Below are 23004 nucleotides of genomic sequence, written 5' to 3'. Positions count from 1 at the left end.
GAATCCTTGGATCGCTAGCTTACAATTTAAATCATCCAAGTCATTGTTACAAATTCTGCAAAGTGGATGCGTCTCTCGGAATTCATTGTTCCTCCGAGACCAAGTTTTCAGCCTGCCGTGCAGTGGCGTCGTCCGCGATCGCGACGGAAACTTTAAATTCTATAAAACAAAGCGACTCGTCGGATAAGAGCGTCGGGGAAGGAGTTAAGAGAGAGAGAAAGGGAGAGATCGAGACGTCCGCGCGAGAGCGACGAGGAGGGGACGAGGGGGTTACGCAACCGTCGTCGTCGCGGCGCGATGAAAAAAGGGGGTGATCGAGGAGGGGGAGAGCCTCGACGGCGAAACACGCCAGCGCGACGTATTACTCGTTTTGATATATGGCAAGATGGCCGGATGGGCCCAGCTGTGGTGATATCGGTCGTGAGACGTTCCCGCTCGCATTTGAAGAAGAAGCTGCGATACGAGTCCGTTCCGCTGCAGGAGTACCGGGGATCCAAGCAGAATCGTCCCGCCCCTCAAATGGTGAGTGTCGACGTCGAATCGACCCGTTTTCCACCCCTCGATTTTTACGCGCGTACCGGCGCCCGACCTCCGTCTGCTAGGCGCGCCGATTTTGAACGATCGGCTCGCGCGTCCGGCGGATCGCGGAAGATTCTCCCATGTCCCCCGAAACGGAGTTTCACCGTTCGCAAACACTTCCTCGACGACGGTCCGACATATTAATATCGTCATAAATATTCGTCGAGAACGCGGCGAGAGAGGAAGAGAGGAGCCGATTCCGAGCGATCGGCCCGGCACACGTGCGAGCATCTGCGCGAATCCTCGCGGGGCTATGGCGCTTTAAATAATCCGGATCGTTACTCCGAACGATTACTCACAAACGTATATATCTTTACTTTTTTTTTTGTTTTTTGTTTTTCCTTTTCGTCTTTTCGTTCGATTAGATAGAACGGCGCGTGTCAATAACGACGATACGGAGAGATCGAGACGAGTGCGAGACGGGTGGAAATTTTACGCCGAAATTTTATAACCGATAATAATTTTATGTTTCACAGTAAAATTATTATCGAGTCGAAAACAAGCGTGTTCGGCGGGATGAAGACGAGACGCGGTCAGGGTGTGAAAAGTCCGCCTTGAGCTCGTTTTTATCTCCTACGTATCGTAGAAAGAGACGATATCATTCCCATCGGTGTAGCAAGTACATTTTTGTTAGGTTCAGTGTGTTCTTCGATTTGTATGGATCAAGCGATAAAAATCGTGTTATCTTGACGATTAACCACGATGCGTCAATATTTAGAGTCTTCGATAGAGGCGCATAGATACGTCGCGCCGACGATCAAGTTAAATGTATTCTTTGTCCGGTCGCCCCGGATGATCTTCCTTCCACTCGATTAGTCGGTACGAATATTCGCGCGGTCACCCGCTCTCCCTTTCGGCGATTAAAAGTAAAAAATTCCGTTGCATCACCCGGCTACGATGCAACACGTGCTTCAATTATCTCAGGAAAATTTATCGTGGCAATACACACGTCGCACGCCGATAATCTTCGTAAGACTTCGATTTATCTAATCTGTCGTCGATTGACTACCAAACTGTCGAGGTTGCCGATATCGAGGATTCGGTAGTAATCTCTCTTTGCATGCGAATAATAAAACGTGAATCGGTGCGGGATCCGTTGAATCTCGAGCGTTAATTGCGCTCGCCGTTCACAGCTTTGTTTTCGCGCAAAGATTATTTATATATATATATATTATATATGATATATATTACGATTTATATATATATTACATTATATATCTGTGGTCCTTAAAGGTAAAGAATCGTATCTCCAGCTTTTGTCAAAATGGAGTTAACACACATTTTTCACTATAACAGGAGCTTAAATTGTTTAATGGTAAAGCGTCTTGTGTCTATTATTACTAGTTCCTAAGATACAACGTTTTGTGAAAGTCGGATTGAAGATTTTTATAGTGCCTAATTTTTAAACCTAATTTTAAAAGGTAGGGGAGATCGAGGCTCGTTGGCTCAGTTTTCACAATTTCGGCATTTAATTTTTTAAACGACCAATTATCACGATTGAACAATACTATGATAGAGAGAACCTTTCTCTACATTTTCATGCTAGGAACGATCCTGTATACCGTATAGCTTCTTTGAAATACGAATATGCTGCATTGTAGCCAGCTTGCCTCGATAATGGGATAAGTTGGCTCTACGACAAAATCCATGTTAAATTAATGAAAACGTAATAGGAATAGAAAACAAAAAGCAGATATGTACTTCTTGATAAAGATTGTATCTTTTAAAGTTATTTTGTAACGATCGATTAGCAAAATGCTGTTGCAGAAAAACAATTGTAAACTATTTTACACATGTAGCTTTCTTCAATATAAAGATATTAAATATAAATAGATATGCTTCTATCAGCATTGGTAGCTAGAGCTAGGTAGCAAATCACATGTTCACACAGGTCTCACGTGCGCGGCAACAGCAAGTCAAGCTAAGCGTGCCTTAATTTCAGTCAACATACCCCATTTCTACATACGTTGATTTCAGTCATTTTATTATAATATTATAAATTAGTGTTGATCCTCAAAATAACATGTCGTATAGTAACGGAAACTTTTCTTTCAACTAATAATACGTCACCTTGGTTTACTTCTCAAGCTGAAGAACATTAATACGATATTTTGAGAAACGCTCGAAAATTTACTTGCCACCTCTTGAATCAGAGTTTCCTCTCTTTTTATTGTAATACTTGTTTGATTTAAATAAAACTTTGGACAAAGTACTTATGTCATAAAAGATATGTTTTGTGATAACTTTTCCATCGTTTTTTTCGCCAAATACATTAAGTATAAACGGAACGCAATGCCAACTTGCCTTTTGTGTTAACGAGTCTTGTGTCCGGTCTCCCCTGCAGAGTGTTATTGGCAGTTGCACTAAACGTGTCAGAGTTAAATTACTTTATTGAAAACTTAATAAATCAAGTTACTACTTTTATTTTATATCTAAAAGAAATATATCGTTTTTCTACTTAAAACTTTAAACCTGTTTTCTCTGAATTTATATAATAAATGCGGAGATACGATTATTTACCTCTAAGGTACACATGTGTTAAATAAACTATACATAAGCATATGTATGTACACTACTTAATAATACATATAGAAGCGAGAGAGACTATTAATTTAGTCTTAATCTAATTTAATTTTTTTTCACGAATATCAACATATTGAATGTCTTTTTTTTTTTTTTTTAACGAAACTTTTTACATCCCGCAGTCTAGTGTCAGTAAATAACCGCAAGAGACACGATCGGTGTCTCTTTCCGTCCTCTCGCGCGCATTTTTCCTCGAATTAAGGCGTCACTATTGTGAATGATCGAGTTTCATATATACTACGATACGATCTATGTCGGATCGGATTTGTGGTTATTATATGGACGCTGAGAAGAGGTGTCCGATTGAATTATTTCTAAAAATGTAAAAATACATCACGTGACTGCGTCATGCAGCCCTTCGGAGGGGCGGAGCTCATCGATATCACCGTAAAATATTTAAGTATCTTCCCATTTTATTAATAGTTGCTTTCCATTTACATCAAAACTCAGATAATTCTCACTTGTGACGTCATAACTCAGTTAAATGCACGTTCTTTTTGCATGGTGGCAATAAGTGAGATTCAACTGAGTTTTTCGACAAAGGTGACCGCATGTCCGCGAAATGCATGCAGGGGTTGGTCGTAAAACTGCGCATGTAAAATTTAAGATAATTTCTATATATGAGTAGCGAAACACGCTACGTGCAACCGGGACATCTTTGGCGAATACGTCTGCAGCATTGATCTGCACTTTTTCGATTTTCAGATAATAAAAATAACGTCGATCAGGCTACTGTCCACGCGGTAGATAGAACGCGATAATGTTGCGTGCCGATATATTTAAATTAGTCGAGTTTATGTAAAAATTACATTTATCGCGCCGCGCTTCACCTTCGCGTAAACTGCGCGAAACGACTTTCGAATGAATCATCATTAAGATACCTATCGAGAAAACAAGCTTAACAAACATTTCGTCAATGCATTGTCGCTTATCATTATTGTCTCTCTATCAAACTCGAACTCCGCTACTGCGTTCTCGTTGCGTATCGTTGTCTCACGAACTCGTGATTCACACCTAATCTTGGTATCGTAATTAAGATCGTTTTCCTATTACAATAAGATCGCGATCTCAATATAATCGCTAGATGAATCCCTCGCATATCCATTAACTTTTAATAATTTTAATATTATCAGATACGCAACTGTTTGGATCGGACGTCAATTATTTTTCAGCGTTCGAATAACGTCAAATTGTTCTTATTTTTTGAAAATAAAAAATTTTATTTTTAAAAAATAAAAAATAAGAAATTTTTTTGTTTTAGAACAATTATATCCAATAACATATCTGACAGTTACATGTTTCCTTTCTGCATGTGCTAAACGCGCTACTTAAATTAATGTAGCTTAACTTTCAAGCAAACTGCATCTTATTGAAACGTCATTCGCGTTGTCACTTCAGGGATATCTGTGTTAATCTTAATTAGCAATTATCTTGTCCCATTTGCTCTCCTGTAGGCTCGGATTACCGTGCATCGCTGCATCACAGTGGCAAATGTGCCGTTTGAATAAAACGCTTATTGTAATTCACTGATAATCTGGCGGATAAGCGCATTTTGCGATTCACGCAACTCTCTCTCTCTTTCCGCAACTGCGTAAGTAATGTAACATTTAATCAAACTACTTCGTCATCATAAGTTTAAAAAAGGAGGATATACTTCCTCTCGATATCTGACGTTTATAAAACAACCGATCACCCTTTTCTTTTGCACCCTCTTGTAGTTTATTAACCTTTCACTTTTCAGATTATACATTTTTACCGAGTAATATCGACTTTTTCTTTTAAAAAACGAATATTTATCGAATAATTAAGTAGTTGAGCAAAATACGCGGCGACGATTCTTATCTAATACATTACGTACGAGACGACACACGCGTTAAACGGCGGTGAAAGGTCGCGCCGATTCCCAAAAATTAACATATATCGAGATAAAATAAACAGATTTTTTCATATTGGAACTTGGTAAAATATCTAGGGCTCGGATACCAATGTTAGACATTATTTATTTATTGACCTGGCGTCGTAATCTTCTATAATTTCGTCGAAAAAAAAAATAGATTATTGATCAATATAAAATTGTAATTTCTATTATAGATAATCATATAATTTATTTTTATATATTTTTTTATATTTCAAATAATATGGTTATACGGTCGTTTATGGACTTTACGTTATGGGAACGAAAATTGCAAAGTTTACCGCGTAATTGACGTAAATCATTTTATCGTCACGTGGGATATTGTAACACCCCAAATTACGATTGCATCAGTTATTGTCACGTAGAATATTGTAACACACCAAATTATACGATTGCATCACGTACTTTGTCTTTTCGGCAGCTATTATTAGCACGTCTATATCCGCCGACCGGTAATAAAGATTAAAAATGTCTCGTTGGTCAGCAAGTCAACAATATAATCATATTAGATTAGAACATTCTAGCTTTCTTTAAGCTCATGTACAATGCGAATTCTTGTCGAGTATAAACATTGATCGATTCTCGAACAAATTATCTTAACTTTTAATTTTTTGCCCATTTCGAACCGAATTAATGAACATAATTAATGGACATAAATCAGATTGTTTGTTTCTTAATCAACATTCGTCATGTAACAGATATATATTCCCTGGAATCGTGTCGTCAAAACTACGTAAGTGTGGCTCGCTCATTCAAAACAATTGCGTCGTCGGTCTTTTAAACGCCAGTCAGGGACTAGCGCGCGTAGCATTATTGTATAATGTTTATCTAATTCTTATAATTAGTTATCACGTTACGTTCATTTGCGCTTGTCTAAATGAACGGGGATTGTTGTGTTTCTAATTCTGGCTGACGTGACGCGTACTATTTCCCATCTATTCCGGAATAGATATCGCTTGACATCGTTTCGTTCTTTTCCTCCGCGTTTTCGCAACGTTTCCACGTTTATTTGAAGTGATTGATATATCGAATTGGTTCATCTGCGCGTGGCGCGTAATTAACAGTAATCGTCGAAGTGCAATGTAAATTGCAAGTTAATCCGACCGTTTTGTCGCAATGTAACGTAAGTATGTATATTTAATTAGGTTATCGCGATACGCGGTATGGCGAACTGCAACATTTCGCGATGTATCAGTTTGTGTCACCGATATATATTATATTTCTCCCTCCGATACGCGGAGTATCGGGAAAGGCTGCCGAAGGACGTGTACCGAACCGATCGGGGATCGGTGTAACTCGATTGTGAGGCTTCGCGGCGGGAAAGAATACCGCGGCGATGAAACCGCGGCGCGGAACACGGGCGTATCCCAGGCTCGTTTCGCGTCGATCGTAACCGCGGGGTGTAACAACTACGAGGATTTGCGTTGTTATTCCCGTTACATGATCGCCTCTCGTGATCGTCTCTTCTGCTCTTGGAACTTGGAACGAGACACGAAAATAATCCCACTGACGTAATTTCGACGTAATTTCTCGGTAGGATGGCGAAACTGGTGTAATCTTCGATAAACTAACCGGCGACGACCGGATAACGCGACCGTGATTTTTCACTTTTATTTTTTATTCGCCCATTCATTGACGGATTTTCTTATTGGTCCAGTGCCCCCGTTCTGCCCATTCAGTTCTCAACGACAGATATCTGTTATGTTATCGTTATATTGTAGCTTTTGTCACATATTATACCTGTGCGACGACAATGTAACGATAACGACCCTGTCGTTGAGAGTTACGGAATCATAGAACCAGGAACCAGGCGGTTGGGTACGTGGTCCACCTAAAGCGATGCAGCGACCAGGGCGATCGATAACGCGTTAACAGCGCGGTGTTTCTCTCCTCCGCGAACTAGTGGTGGATCATAAATTCTTTGCTAAACGAAAACAAACAAACCGAGAAACGGCGCGAGCCCTTCGATATTGATAACTGAAGTGACGGAACGATAATTTCTGGATTGTTTCAGCATTTGAATCTCGGATTCTAATGTAGGCAGAGATAAAGTAGCAGACATGTCCAAAATCGAGACATGAAACGTCTTAAAGACGTCGTTAAGACGTCTTTTAGCCATCATTTCGTAAAACGTGTTGTGTCTTGGTTTTGAACATGCGTGATGTCTGGGACGATATTCATGTCCGCGTAGGGTTTTTGGAGGTTGGTGAACTCGGTGAACTATGGTCCAGCCGCGTGTCGCAGTCCTCTCTCTTCGTCGTCGTCCGTCGTCGTCGTCGTCGTCGTCGTCTTCGTGTGACGGCGCCTTCCTCCTCCTTCCCGTATTTCTCTCTGTATACGCACATCACAAAAAACGATCACGCTCGCGAGGCGCCTAGCATTTTTTGTAGGCGCCTCGCTCGCTCCGATAACACGGCAGACGATAACGTCCGGGCTAATCCGAACCAATAAATGCTGGGACTTTGCACTTATCCGACGCACACTGTCCGTTACTATCGTTCCCTTACGGCCACGATTTACGAATTCCTCCTCGATCGTTGCATCATCGCGAAATCACGCACAAGTTCCCGGCTGTTACCGTTGAATCGGCGAAAAAAAGCAGCGGAAAAGCGAGAATTACAGATCGTATAATATCGAGTCATCGTCGAGCGGCTCGCGATTACGAACTGGAGCACATATAATAAGACAAACGTGTAAATATGTCGCCACGATAGCGTAAAATAGTAGAAGAAACAGAAAGACGTTCTCCTCGTGCCTATAGAGTACAATTCTCTTTTGCCGCCACGCGAGATCTCGATATGGTTTCCTGATAAATATTAATGTGTCGGGGATAGAGTTGGCTATACGCAGTGGCTAGATCCGTGGTGCAGTGTATTACGAAAAACTCGATCGGACGTCGCGCGCGTCTTACGAAAGGGTAAATATAAGTGTGTCCGAGTCTCTCTCCGGTCGAGATTCGAATTCGGCATGCTGGACCGAAACGTGGTGCTCGTGCTGCGCACGAGGCAGGAGAGAACCGAGAGGCGTTTGAGGCACAAGAAGGAAGCGAATCCGCCGCCGATGGAGCCGCCCGCGCTTCTGTTGAACAATAATCACCTGTACCTCGATCTCAACATGAATTTCAGCCAGAATTGCAAGCAGGAGGCAGCTAGAGACGCTAGAAGAAAGGTGGGTCCGATTTCTCTCCCTCTCTCTCTCTCTCTCTTTCTCTCTCTTCAGCTCGCGCTTTTAGCTCGACACCCGCGTGAACTAGCTATTAAATCGCGTTTATTAAGAACACCTTTCACCGTCGATTACGCGACCTGTGAGCGCCTCGACGAGCGCGCATCGTAACGCGATTTCTCACGAAAACGTTGCCCCGCGCGGGTACCTCTCAGGGATACATCTGTTTTCTACCGCAAGTTGTATAATAGTTGGTATAATTATCGAGAGATACTTTCTCCGACTTACTTGGCTGGAACACTATTATCGCGATGAGATCTGTCTTTGGCGGTGTGTGGGACGTTACAATTATAGATTAGATGTATAATTTGACACTAACTACCGGAACGTCGATTTTACTCGTGACGCAATAAGTTACGTCGATGGGAAGTGGAGAAGGCTCCTTCCTGTTGGGATTCTTCGAATCGTGCGCGTGCTACAGAAGGAATTTTATTTCTTACGAACAATACCACTGATTTATAATATTCTTCAGGTTTTACTTCGTGTCTGTTTCATCTTCCGATTCGATGTTTTGGATAGATTCGTAATTGCGATACTCATACGGAGAAAAAGTCTAAAAATAAAGGAACGTTAGGGAAAAAAAAAAGAATTTTTCTAATTTTTGTGAGAACTCGCAGTCATTTTTAAGATAAAAATTATTTAATGCTGACAAGTCAAAACGGCAGGTGCTCTAAAATTTCAGGACTCAAATTTTGATTATACTACTTTATTTTGTTAGCCACGTGAGGTTGGGCATTAAACTCGAAAGCTTATCGTTAAGCGTATAAATATTGATAAGACTGTCATTCAGAAAAATGCCTTCAACAAAACTTCTTAGAAAAGAATATAGGCAAAGACGTTCATTTTCCATATGTCCCTTCACTTCCCGGCTTTTCCTGATAATTACGCAAACGAGAGGGTCCTGCGTGTCTTTATAACCGTGCACGCTACAAGTCTGCTGTCGCAAGTGTGAGGACGTTATGAATATCTGAGGTTGTTGACCAACGTGTCCTGCAACTTCTCTCCCCTGCGTGTCATTCTATACCGGCGGTTTGTGAGTCTTGCCACACGTATTTCTTTCTACGCACTTTCTATAGAGGGAAACTGATCCGCGTTTGTCGCGCGTATGTGTGCACAATGTAATAACGTAATGATTCGGTAGGAACTGTGCTCGATAATGATCATCGATCTAGGAATCATGCTTGACGATCTTCATCGTATTTTCGGAATTATTCGGAATTCTTATATTGTGAATGCACACACTCGTTTCATATACATTAACTCTGCCAACTCTTTCCTTAATTAATATTTAATTAATGACATATAAGAAGATGCGAGTTAAGACGTTATTGCAGCAAATCCGATAGGGGAAAATTATGACTTATCTGAAATGTAGATAATTAATATTATTGTTATATTGCTAGTAATTAATTCACAAATTCTGGATACAGAATTTACATCTTGCGTTTACTGTGATATCTATTAAAATAAAAAACAAATCCGTATATTGCTTCTACTATATTTCAATTAAAATCTTTTATATCTAAAGATTAACGTAGCGATTGAGAAATATTCTTATCGAGATGCATCGCGTACGGCGTAAAAGGAGAACAAACGAAATGAATCGACAATAACGCACGCGTAATCGCGCATGGCCAATTAAGATTACGAGCTGAAAAGATTCGCTCTAATCTTCGCATTAGTGCTATATTATCGCATTATTTCTTTATCGGCGGCTGATCCGTCACGGCTAATTAATTGTTAGAATAAAGATCCGGTTTAATTAGAGAATCAAACGCGCCTGTGAGGCACGCGTGAATTCCATCGAACGGTTTATAAATCGTTGCAATCCATCGTCACGTCGCATTATGAAATCGGAAGTTGAAATCGGACAGAGGCAATCTCCGACTTTAGCGAAGTACCGCGATTTGCTTGATTTTATTCAATATACCGATGGTGTGTATGTACGATCAAAAGACATTTAAACGATCTCGACCGAGTGAAAATTTCCATATTTTTGACGAACGCGTAATTTGCGGAAGATGATGAAAGTCGCGCGCACTATTTCGTTACGCGACGTAATGTTAACGCATACTTATAAATATTCTAAATAATTTGCTCGCATTTTCATTATTTGCGCTTATCAAACTACAGTGGATTTTATATAATGCGCCTATTGCGCGCGACATAGTTCAACTCCCCTAAAGGGAAGTTTATGGCAAAGCCACACGCTCAAAATACGTAGACAGGAATGAATCTGAGGGCAACGATATATACATTAATTGTTGCAAAGATATAGATATGTAGATACATTTAAAGAAAAACTGACAAGACAACTGCAAAGGTGGACACACGGTTTACGTACACGCGTACATACGTATTCTTCATACAAAGAATATGAGACCGGTACGTAGCCGAGTGACGTGGTGGGAGATACTTGCATGCCCCACCCCCATTAGCCCCTCATATTTTTATATCAACATCTAGTGCGGCTCAGGACGCCGTTGAGCCTGCAGTTTCTTCAATCGTCTTGTATAAAATTTTCTCATTTTTTTTTTTAATTTAATATTATTAACATTTTTTTTTATTTGTTATGTTGACCGTGAATTTGTGCTTTTTTAAATCTAATATTTTAATTAGTGCTCCACAAATTGGTTTCTGTTGTACATACATGTTAAGGTACTGATGCCTATAGTGTATTGTGAAAATTTTTAGAGGAATAGTGCTCGTACAGTGTGAAACAATCGTGTAATTATATTATAATCCCGAATTCCTGAAATTGTTCGAAATCCTTAAATTTTTCCTTACACCGTTATTTACCAGTCCATAAAAATGTATGTGCATTTTACAAAAGCAAGAAAAATAAACTAGCTCGTGAGCTCGCACCATCCTTTAAATTCCATCCAGGCTTGGATGGCAGCTACTGCAGCATCTTTCATCGATTAACAATTATACCAAGTCAAAAATCCGATCGTCGTTGACCGCAGTTATTTTTCGGTCCTCGGTTTCTCCTCAGTCGTTCCCAGTATTCGCGCAGAGAAAACTCGTGCGCGTCTAAGAAGGGCGAGAAGAGGGATAAGTGAATTATCCGTTCGAGGCTGATCGAACATCGGTGAAATTTTAAGGTTTCTCAGCGCACGACTGGGAAGCCAAAACAGTGTTCTGCGAGCAAAGTGAGACGGAAAGCGTTCGTACGGCAAAGTATTAAAAAAAAATCAGCCCTACGACATCATCTCTTTTTCTCTATTCATCCATTTATCAAGTCTTAAATCGTGACGCGATTTTTCGCGAAAATCATGGATCGCAACGAAAACACGAACGAGGGTGGCAGTTCACCCGACACGGTGATCGCGCGCTCCTCGTCGGAGGAAGAGAAGCGGAAGTCGGTCGTGGCCAGCACCTCTGGCGAATACATCACCGTGGGCGACAGCAGTTCCAGTCTCGACACCCTGACCGGCGGCAGCGTCGCGACCCTCTCTTCCAGCGCTAACGCGGATGACCGAAAGAAGGGTAAATTTGGCGCGTTCAAGAGCAGCCTTCGCGAGGGTAACTTATTTAAAATCAAGAAGAAGACGCGTGAAACCGACGTATCGTCCTCCTTCGAGGCAGAGCAGCGTGATAAAGGTTAATCTCGACGTGTTCGATGAACTTTCCGCTTCTTATTTACGAGATAGACAACGAATGACGAAGAATGCATGAGCTATTTATGAATCATATCTTCTTAAGATTTACTTTTCGAGTCTTTTAGTTTCTTCATTTTTCTGATCAATATTATTAATTATAAAATTGGAATGAGACGCGTATTATTTCGTTCTTATCCGAGAGCAAAGTTCTTAAACGGCTTTTCCCTGACTCGCGATTCCTTTCCGCTTCAGAGATATCTCAGCAGCAGCAATCGCAACGGCTCGAGAACGAGAAAGAGCCGAAATTGACGACCGACGCGCTTTCCAGCGCGGCTCTGAAGAAGAAGAAAAAGAAGTCGCATTCGCTGGTGCGCAAGCTGAGCCTAAATAAATTTCGCATGTCCTCGGAACAGCAAGAGCCGCGACACACTCCGGAGGGAGGTAATAGTAGCCGATCGCAAAGCCAGTCCTCGCAAGAGTCGCCCGTTCACACATACGCTCGTGCCGCGAAAAGAGGGAACGACGACGCCCTGGAGAGGGAAGAGGGGGTAAAAGAGGAGATTAAGAAACCAGAAAAGCTCGAGAAATCGACGAAGACCGTCGGCGTAGCGCAACGCAACTCGCCGTCGCTGCCTATCAAGAGCTTTGCGGGAACCGTTCAGCAGGGTGAGCTTTGTATATGGATGCTATACTTATGGGTCGCGGCTACAAAACCTGCACGAAACTTGAAAGCCTAGGCGGAAGATTCCGCGATAATCGCTTTTTAACGACGATTTCATTCGAACTTTGACGTATTTTTATGAAATAAATTCTGGGAGATATGCGTCTGCAGTTTTTTGAAAGATAAAATCTAGAGATACGTACGCATTAAAAAAAAATATGTCTGAGAAACGCAGGTGCGCACATCTCTTCAAATTTTATTCCTTTCCTTTATGCCGATGCTTATCTTATTTTATTTTCAACCTTCTCGTAACAAACGCACGTAGAACTGCACGATTATTGGCAACCGCATATAGCAAAGCACCGTATAGCAACGTTGTAACCGCTGAAAGCTACTTGAGATCATATACGAAAAACCGATCGTAAAAACGTTTCTCCACACAGCCGCGCATCATCAAATTTCTCCGGACACTGAACGACAGTCGCAACAGGAGAATCAAGATAACGCCTCACCTTTCGATAAACGATGCAGCTCGACACTCCCATACGCGTTGTCGAGATGGCCGGAACCTAGCGAGACGAAGCCCGCGGAGGATCCAGCGGCCAGGAGAGGCAAGGTAAAGACGAAATACGATTCGGAATCCTCTGAATGTGTGCCGTCAACATCGTCGTCCGTCGAGATTCGCCGTAAGCTGTCGTTGCTCGAGGAGAAGCGAGCGTTATTTCAGCGACGCTTCTTCGATTCGGAATCCAAGGACGCGACGCGCTCGGACGAGACGGTGATCAACGTTAACACCCGCGGTAAATTATCAAGTACCGACAGCAACGAATTTCTTCAACAGCTGGAAGAGGAAAGGAAGGATAAAGTGCGGCACATTAGCGTGAGGACCTTCGACACGTTCTCCACTTTTGACAATACCCTCGACGAGGAGGATTTCTCGGAGGATTACGACAATACGGGCAGCAATTATCGCAGACTTTACAACGTCATGGCACCCGTGGCAGCCGTGGACCACCTTGAGGTGAGATGCATCGCGGTAGGTGCGGTATAGGGTTGTCTCCGTTGACGTTATACGAACGTCTGATGTTTTGCGGCATTGAATGGCGATATTGAATTGCGAAACACGATAAAATATATATGCTACGCGTATAATGTATGATTGGCTTCGTCGTGTTGGAAATACGATAGCCTGGATCGTTCCACGTTGACGCATTTGCCAGCCACAATCAACAAAGCTCTACGTAACTAGAATTGATAGGAAGAAGAAATAAGTACTTAAAATTACTTTTAAGTTTCTCAAGAGAGAAACTTAAAGAAAATACCGAACTTGAATAAAATTTTTTATATCTATATCTGTACCTTAGAGGTAAAGGACGTATATGTCCATTTTTGTGCATTCGGAGAAATTAGGTTTAAAGTTTTAAATAGAGAAAAATAATGTATAATTTTTTAGATATAAAATAAAAGTAGTAGCTAGATTTATTGAGTTTTTAATAAAGTAATTTAACTGACATGTATATATACATATAATACAATTTAGTACAATTGCCAAAAACACGCTGCACCTGCTTTAAAAATTAGGCACTATAAACATTTTCAATACAACTTTTTAGTAATAATAATAGACATAAGTTAAGACGCTTTACCACTATAAAACTTAAGCTCTCCTGTTATATTGAAAAATGTATTAACTCCATTTTGACAAGAACTGGAGATACGCGATTCTTTACCTCTAAGATACAGACGCATATATTCATTCGTAGAAAAGTTCTTGACGTGGATCGATTTATACTCCAATATTAGACACGAGATGATCGAGCTGGATATACACTTAGCGAACGAACAGCGAATGCGAACGTTCGGATATTCGCGCTTTTGCTCCTAGGTTTTCTTTCTTTCGATTGCACCAAATACTAGAATTCGACTAGATTCGGTGTTTGCTGCATGTGGCAATTTGAAATTTTTGTTTATATCTGTTGAACAATGACAACAAACGTTTACGTTCGCTGTTCGCTAAGTGTATATACCCAGCTTTAGAGACTCTCCTGCTAATCCATGCAAACGCTGCGGTACGCGTTTGCGGTACCTTTCTGATACCGATCCGCTTATATTTCTGCCTCTTTGGATCTTGCGCGTTACCTCGTCTGGTTACGGAGTTTCGAATTACGTGGTTATTTCGCGCGTTCTGTCATATCGCATCTACGTTTGAGAGGAAAAAATGCGCGATTATAGATAACCGAAGTTGCTCGAAATCCAGAAGAATCAAATAGAAGATAATCCGTTCGCTTCGAAGATTCATCATCGAAATAGAAATGTCAAAAGATGGTCCGTCACACTCTTGATGTCTTTCGAATTCGATGGCGATTATTCAGATTGCTGATAATACATTCATTAAGACGCGAGAGGCTTATTGTTGTATTTATAGTTCTTGTGCAGTCCCCCACGACCGTACTCGGGGATCATTCTCCCGCATCATGCAAGTCTCTCAGCTCATTTCGTTCACGCGAGCTGCAGCAGCGAGATCATTCGCGAGGAACGTAATTATTTGCAGTCTCTAACTCGCGCGTGAACATGGACGTCGAATTAAAAATTTGGCGAAATTTAGAAACGTTCGATTTCGGCAAGTGGAAGGTGCAACCGAAAGAATGGAAGTGGCTCGGGGTTCGTCGAAAATATTTGCGTTTCTAAAAAAAAATTATTTTATTTATATTTTCCGTATCTATATATATAAGCGATATACTTAATAATTATCCAATTATTTGTGATAAATCATATGTGTATTTTCTTCCTCTTTACGATTAATAAAACGTATTTCAGCGTCGTTGGTTGTTATCTATCAAGTTAACGCGCTGCCTATGAAAATGGGGAGAAAAGCAGCGTCATCCCGAGTGCATATCTTGAAAAAAATATTGTTTCTTCAAGAAAAAAAGTGTTTTGCGTTCAAATGTTTATTGTATTTCTTTTTGCTGTTTCAGTCGTCGTCGAACAATGCACCCAACCTCGGAGTAAGCGAGAAACGGGAGCACTTGTACAAAATATTAGTAATCGGCGAGCTCGGGGCGGGGAAAACGTCTATCATCAAACGATACGTGCATCAATTCTTCTCCCAACATTATCGCGCGACGATTGGCGTCGACTTCGCGCTCAAAGTCCTAAACTGGGATCCGCATACCATCATCAGACTGCAGTTATGGGATATCGCAGGTCAGTAGTAACTCACAACCTCCTTTTATTTTTGGAGCTAATAACGGAACATAATACTCGTGACAGATAGATTAACATGCACATGCTGGTTCTTATTTCCTATTTACTGACAAACATCTTAGATATCTCAAACGCTTCTAAAATTGTCTAATTAATAGTTTAAACCATAGCCGAGTTGTTATACGCGAATAATAGAATTTTATTTAAATGTGTTTATTCAATATTTAATATTTTATTTTTAATATTAAAATTAGTTAAGTTTAATAAACTTAACTAATCTTCATATTTAATGATCTGTCTAGGTCAAGAAAGGTTCGGGAACATGACCCGAGTTTACTACAAGGAAGCCGTAGGTGCTTTCATAGTATTCGACGTGACGAGGAGCGCGACGCTGGAGGCTGTGGTGAAATGGAAACAGGACCTGGATTCAAAAGTGCAGCTTCCCGATGGATCAGCGATACCGTGCGTTCTGTTGGCGAATAAGTGCGATCAGCAGAAGGAAGGTCTGGTTAACTCCCCCGCCAAGATGGACGAATACTGTAAAGAGAAGAACTTCTCCGGCTGGTTTGAAACCTCGGCGAAAGAGAATATTAACATCGAGGAAGCAGCCAAATTTCTCGTCAATAAAGTGAGAGATATTTCACGTTACTTTTCTTTCATGTTAAATCATAAATGTAGAGAAGCAGACCTCTTAAAAATGAAATGTGCGATCGTGAATAATTTTGACTTAAAAGTAAGATGGATATATTAATATTCGGTGGAGAGTTTGTGTCGTATAATCAAGCTTAAGTTTACTGTGCTTGTTGCTTATGCGTGACGTACGACGGATTAATCATTGACGTCTTTCGCCCTAGAAGTGATCGACTTATGATGCATAATTAATTAATCAACGTGAAACCAATCAGCATCTCTGGCATCTGCGTGTCAAACTTGCGATCGGACGATTGCTATTATTGCTTCACCCAATGTTTCAGCGCATATATTAATTTGGTTGTGGGCTATTAATATTAAATATATGTAAAATGTTTGTTTCAGATACTTCAAAACGATCAGGTTATAAAAGACAACGGTGTCCAAGACCAGACGGACAGCGAGAGATTCGCGTTGAATCAATCGCCGACGAGCTCCAAAAAATCCTGCAGCTGCTGACGAATAGGCAACGTGTCGAATTCAAGTTCGAATTCTCGGTCACGATTTTCCATTTATCAACCTCAACGTATCTTCGTAGATGCCATGAGAATCATAATTTTCTACACTTTGCCATTCTTCGTAGTAGGAAGCAAAACTGCTTATTCTCCAACGAGAATCTTTTATAACGTGTGAAAATTATTTGGGTCTGTCAATCCAAATCATTTTCAGATATATAGAGCGTAAAAAAGCCATAATTTAAGGGTAATAGTTAAACAAATTTTTTAATATTCCTCTAAACAGTGCTTTTATAATGATATAATGACAAGATTACCGATGTGCATTCTTTCTTAATAATTGACACGTTTAAATATTAATTTAATTCGAGTAGATTTGTGTATAACGCTGCTTTCTGTGTCCGCTCAAAATTGCGTGAATAACTGCTATTCATACAAATGCTACTAACGTCATTAATAGCAAGAATTGAGAATCTTGTGCGTATATGTGTGGTAAAGAGCGTAATACTATTTATTGTTATTTGGTTAATTAAATTGATCCCACACATATATACACATACTATGAATTCGATAAAAACAAAATATACTTTTCATTGTTTTCTCGTTCGATTTACAGTACGCTTCCTATCTATACTTCCATTTCGCTGTTAATTATACTGATTGAATTCAGTATTTTACCGATTAAATTCAGTTGTCGACAACATTGTGCCTCCTTTCGCACAATCGCAGTTATTTACACAAGACAGCTGATTGTAATTAGAACGTCAAACGATCGATTTTATGTAATACGCGTTTAGGCAAATTTGCTGATAGCATTGCAATATTTGGACTGAAATTCAGGGTGAAAGATGAAAAATAAGAATGTTTAATGTATCGCTTCTCGCGTCGAGGGAAAAAGTGTAGAGATATATAATGTTCTTGATATAGATCTACGTACAGAAGCATACGCGTGTTGTAGTAAGTAAGGTATATATCGAGAGCTGCATATATACGTATATGTATACATCGTGCATTGTAAATAATTCAGATTTTACATTAATGATCTTCACCTTTCGAGCGATGTTCGCATGTTTGCACTTTTATATAATATGATTTAATAACGCGGCGGCGCATATCTCGTTATTGCAGAGAAAATTGTAGATATATACATACATACATATAATATTTTACATGTTATTTCCGAGGCGTTATATATCTGATACGCTATTGTATCAGTAACAATAGCAACATACCTGCCTATTTTTAGTCTTTTTGTATAAATACAAGACATAATTACAAAACAATGTTTAACCGTATTAAATTTGTTAATATCAAAGTATATTGTTGGGTCTCCTTTTTTCGTCCTTATATATACATATCGTCATTCCATTTTCAACATATTCTTCTCTTTGAACGATATTCATCTGGAATCACAATAGCCGCGTTCGGCAAGAACAACTGTTGACGAGTGTGTCGTCTTATCAACACGCTATGTTGATTTGTTTGATCTAAGAGTAAGAGCCAATCACCTTCGATCGCTACTGAGCGGTTTGTTTTGCCGAACCCGCTCACACACAATGATGGGAACGCTGAGATTCGAGCTCAGCAGATCCTAATTACTAACCTACCTCGTAAACATCTACGCGACTTTAGATAACGACGATAAGAAATATTAAGGAATAGAGAGCGGAGATAGCGACATTTGTTTGGGATTCAAGAGATTCCCGCGACATTAACGAGCTTCTAAAGTGTGAGATGGATCGTTATGATAGTACGAAGCTAACAAATTCGATTAAGATGACTTCCCAATTTTCTCAGCTCTTTTGGGAAAACTTGTCCGTTACTGTGCCTGCCGAAGATGACGATTGTTCGAGAGAACGATGGTGCAAGTTTTTGCGCAAAAAACCTGTGAAAACGTTGAACATACTGAAAGGGGGTAATTCTCTTTGTCAATATTAAAGCGCAATGAAAAATTTGTACCTGGATTTAGTCAGATGTTGATCATTCAATGATCTGTGATTTATTAATCTATGATAAGTAAGGTAAATTTACCCAATGCCTGGACACGTACCTATGTCTGGACACTTTTATCATTTTAGTCTTTAAATAAGTTTCATGACGCGAATTAAAATCAAAGAATCAAAGATAAAAACATTTTTCTTGTATTATATTTTTATCTTTGATTTTAATTCGCGTTATACTTATTTAAAAACTAAAATAATAAAGGTGTCCAGACGTAGGTCTTAAGCATCCCGGCATTGGTACATTTACTTTAGCATTTCTATTTATTGGTAACAGTGCTTCTCTTGTTATAAAGTATCTGGGTATGCAGAGACTGGTAACATGTTCGCTATATTGGGACCGAGGTATGCAGAATACAATACAAAGTTATATATCTTCGTGATTATTCCGTGCTAAATTTACGAGTCATGGATGTACAAATTTGTTTCTCCAGTGGGGCCGGCAAAACCACGTTTCTCGCCACTTTGGCGAGAAGACTCGAATTAACTTCGGGCGCGGTAAAGATCGACGGGCACGACGTTTCTCGAGAAACGATGACAGCAATATCGAGCTACACGTCGCAATTTGATGTTCTACCTTCCACGCTCACTCCCAGGGAACACATGTCGTTCATGGTATCGAAAAAATATATATAAGAACTCATGAAATAGTAAAACAGGATAAAATTATTGACTTATAATTTTTGCACGCAATCGATTGTTTTTGATGTTTCAAGCTGTTTTTTTTTTAGTGCGCTTTGAAAATAGGAAGTAGTTACAGCGTGCTACAAAGAAAATCCTTAGGGGAGGAATTTTTGCGGGATCTTGGATTATGCGAGTGCATCGACGTCGCTATATCCAAGCTATCCGGCGGCGAAAGGAAGCGCTTGTCGCTAGCCGTGGAATTAGTGACGAGGCCCAAGATTTTTTTTTTAGACGAGCCTACCACGGGTAAGAATTTAGATTTACGCGAAAGTAGATCTCGATTGTCGCATGTCGATCGTTAATCGTCGAATATTAAACATAGGATCTATCTATAGTATAATAATTTTTATGAATTTTATATACATTCCATCTTTAATTGCGTTTTAATCTTGCACCAATATTATTCTTCAGTCTTAAAACGCAAGCTTATGCCAAAGCTAGATAATTAATATATTGAGAATCAATTTAATATCACTGACGCTGATAAGCATTTTATCAAGGAGTTTTACAAAAAGATATAAATAAATATTCGAGCGCAGGTCTGGACACTTTCGCCGCGATGCACGTCGTGCAATCGTTGAAATTAATCGCCTCGAGAGGCACCATAGTCTTCTGCACAATTCATCAACCGGGTACGACGATATACAACATATTCAGCCACGTGATACTGATGGCCGATGGTAGATCGGTATATTTTGGGACGCTGAGGAACGCCACGGATTTTTTTGACAGGTAAAATTCCAATATTTCGACGCTCGCAATTAGTTTCGTGCGAAATGATAGAACAACATCGATATATTTTACGCACACAGCCAGGATCATCACTGTCCCGTAAACTACGACGAGTCCGAATATTACGTAAACGTTCTGTCACGCCGGAATCGAGCGGATCGCAATATCGAGCTGTGCCGTGCGTTCTCACGATCGCCGCTATCAACGATCCCCGTGGTTGAAAATATCCCGGTTTTCCACGCCAGCCCGCGAAAGTATTGAAATAAAACGGCAGCAAAATTTCTCGAATAGATTTTCCCGGATAACGTTCATGGAGCGTATAATAATTTTTGTCGTAGAATGTCAGGATGGTTCGTGCAGTTTTACCGGTTGCTCCGGAGAACATTCCTACGGGATAAGAGAACGGCCTTCGACAATTGGGTCACGTGGTTCTCTTGCGCGGTAATAAGATAGAAACAGAATTTTAGAGTAATTTCGATCAAAATCCGATTAATAATCGGCGATTGACTCAACCGACATAATTGCTCGCGGCAAATTTTCTAACATCTAACTATATTATTCGTTGTTCCCAATTTAGTCTTTTTTCCATATCTGTACTTTAGAGGTAAAGCATTGTATCTCCAGTTTTTGTCAAAATGAAGTTGATACATTTTTCAATGTAACGGGAGTTTAAATTGTATAATAATGGTAAAGCGTTTTATGTCTATCATTATTACTAGTTCCTAGGATACAATGTTTAGAAAAAGTCGGATTAAAAATTGTTACAGTGCCTAATTTTTAAAGCAGGTACAGCGTGTTGGCAGTTGTACTATTAAAAACATGTTAGTTTAATTACTTTATTAAAAATTTGATAAGCCAAGGCGCTACTTTTTTATTTCATAAAAATATATCATTTCCTTTAAACGTACCTTTTGTTTTCTCTGAATAATAATGGAGATACGATTCTTTACCTCTAAGGTGCAGATATGTTAAATAAAAAAATACAGGTGTTACTCGACAAGTTAATCGCCGATTAATCGGAGTCTTAGAAACAAAAAAAGAAGCAAAAATTGCAACGTAAAAAGATCTGCGATTTTGTAGCTGTCCATCGTCTTCGTCAATATTTCTTACGCTGGCACCAACTCGTCGACGCGGGAAGGCATGCAGAGCGCTATCGGGGGGTGTTGTACACGACGATCTCCGAGGTAATTTTTACGATCGCCTACTCCGTCGTTTACGAGCTGCCCGGCGAGCTGGTTCTCTACGTGCGCGAAAATACCGTGTACACGCCCGGGCCTTATTACCTCGCCACCGTTCTCGCCCTGGTAATTACTCGTTGGCGTATACGTTATAGAAGCGACATAGATCTCGCGACATTATCACGATTTCTCGACGGAAATTCCTCAGATACCCAAGGCGACATTCAAGGCGCTCTCGTTCACGATCGCCCTATACCTGGCGCTGCATTCCGAATTCTCGCTGCTCAGCTTCTGCTCCTAGCTCCCATTGCCTCTGCACGACGCACGGCGGCGGCGATTTGCGGTACCGCGTACGGCATGACGATCTCCAGCTGGATCGCCGACATCGATATCGTGATTACGACAATGATACCGCTCGACATGTTGTTCCTATTGATGGCGGGGACGTTTTACAATCCGCGGTAAGTGCGACCGCTGTCAATATCACGACCCCAGGCAGCACGTCCAAAATCGGGACATAAGACGTCTCAAGGGGGAAAACCACTGTGACGGTTTAAAAAAATCGATTTTTTTTTTTTGCATTTTCTTAATGTTCGGGGTCTTGAACGATTTCTTTTTGCGGAGGTACACGGCACCACGCGCAAATATTAATATTTTTTAACGATTTTTTTTACAATACATTTAACATATGTTTTAAAGAAATGACAAATCAATTTCATTAAATTTATTATTTCTCACGAAAAAAAATGTATGAAAATAGCATTTTTTCCGACCGTCGCAGTGGTTTCCTCCCTTAAAGTTAAAGATATCTTCAAGACACGTTATGTCCCGATTTTGAGGGAGGGTAAGAGAGCGGTGACAAAGGGTGGGGAACTGGCGAAGCGCAGCGTGTTCGCGTTCGCGGCAAAACGATGGAAATATTGGAATCGGCGCAATATGACTCCGCGCCAGGGTCGCGAAACGTAACGAGACAATGTTTGCGTTGCGCGGAACGTGTCGCGTCGCGGCTCGCGGCTATCCCTCTCTCTTTCCTTCCCTCTTTCTCTTCTTCTCGTCCTCATCTCGTTCAGCCAGAGAGCTTCCCCTCTCGCGTCCCAGCGGCGCGGCGCCGCGAACCGAGGATTTGTTAATATCGAGCGCGTTCTAGCTAGTACCGTGTCAAAATGGCCGACGTTTAGTCGTCCCTTAGTTCGGGTTTAAGTCGGCCTGCGCTCCGCGCTCAGCTTCTCTCTCTCTCGGCCGTTCTCGTACCGTTATTCCGACGTAATAACTCGCGTCGCGTCGCTTCGCGCACTCGTGTTACACACGCGTCACGTCCCACGAGCCGCACGAGCCTAATCTGGTACCGAAATGTCGCATATAAAGCGTTTCATAAATTCCATGTGATTAAAACGAGTTGAAAAACGTTATAATCGCCGAGTCGCCGTGACGACCAGCGTATACAAAAAAAATGCTCGGCTCGCGTTTCTTCGCGCGAGGAACCAAAACGACGAAGGTCG

At 40.7% G+C, this 23004-nt stretch overlaps 2 protein-coding genes across 8 annotated transcripts; both read left to right on the top strand.

Annotated features, from left to right (window-relative positions):
* Nucleotides 1-338: 338 nt before the first annotated feature.
* Nucleotides 339-18229, top strand: Rab32 (RAS oncogene family member Rab32). 7 transcript variants are annotated; one of them, XM_077401808.1, is made up of 7 exons: nucleotides 10609-11902; nucleotides 12154-12567; nucleotides 13006-13178; nucleotides 13404-13583; nucleotides 15538-15766; nucleotides 16069-16394; nucleotides 16802-18229. In XM_077401808.1, the coding sequence occupies exons 1-7, from the start codon at nucleotides 11575-11577 to the stop codon at nucleotides 16913-16915; spliced, it is 1764 nt and encodes a 587-aa protein (XP_077257934.1). In that variant the 5' UTR covers nucleotides 10609-11574; the 3' UTR covers nucleotides 16916-18229. The 7 variants fall into 7 exon arrangements, with proteins under 7 accessions (XP_077257932.1, XP_077257937.1, XP_077257936.1 ...); XM_077401806.1 differs by lacking the exon at nucleotides 10609-11902 and adding an exon at nucleotides 339-522 and having other exon boundaries at nucleotides 13006-13583; XM_077401805.1 differs by having other exon boundaries at nucleotides 10604-11902; nucleotides 13006-13583.
* Nucleotides 18230-18354: 125 nt separating this feature from the next.
* On the top strand, nucleotides 18355-22565 carry LOC143895037 (protein brown). Its single transcript, XM_077401813.1, is given in 12 exon segments — nucleotides 18355-18826; nucleotides 19208-19256; nucleotides 19346-19526; nucleotides 19643-19841; nucleotides 20135-20327; nucleotides 20408-20581; nucleotides 20666-20768; nucleotides 21408-21479; nucleotides 21482-21631; nucleotides 21714-21806; nucleotides 21808-21828; nucleotides 21830-22565. Coding segments are annotated over 12 exon segments (1557 nt in total). The 5' UTR covers nucleotides 18355-18645; the 3' UTR covers nucleotides 21971-22565.
* Nucleotides 22566-23004: the final 439 nt, after the last annotated feature.

Source organism: Temnothorax americanus, unplaced genomic scaffold (genome assembly GCF_048541705.1).
Source record: "Temnothorax americanus isolate GAGA-0224 unplaced genomic scaffold, ASM4854170v1 Scaffold15, whole genome shotgun sequence".
Classification (NCBI taxonomy): domain Eukaryota; kingdom Metazoa; phylum Arthropoda; class Insecta; order Hymenoptera; family Formicidae; genus Temnothorax; species Temnothorax americanus.
Note: the sequence above shows the minus strand (reverse complement) of the source record. Positions and strands in the feature narration are given on the sequence as shown.

What these genes read in the sequence shown, in the direction of transcription:
- Rab32 (XM_077401805.1), top strand. Translation starts at nt 11,575, where the DNA reads ATGGATCGCAACGAAAACACGAACGAGGGTGGCAGTTCACCCGACACG. An exon ending in GCAGTTATGGGATATCGCAG is followed by an intron (nt 15,767 to 16,068) that starts GTCAGTAGTAAC and finishes TGATCTGTCTAG; the next exon opens with GTCAAGAAAGGTTCGGGAAC. An exon ending in CCAAATTTCTCGTCAATAAA is followed by an intron (nt 16,395 to 16,801) that starts GTGAGAGATATT and finishes TGTTTGTTTCAG; the next exon opens with ATACTTCAAAACGATCAGGT.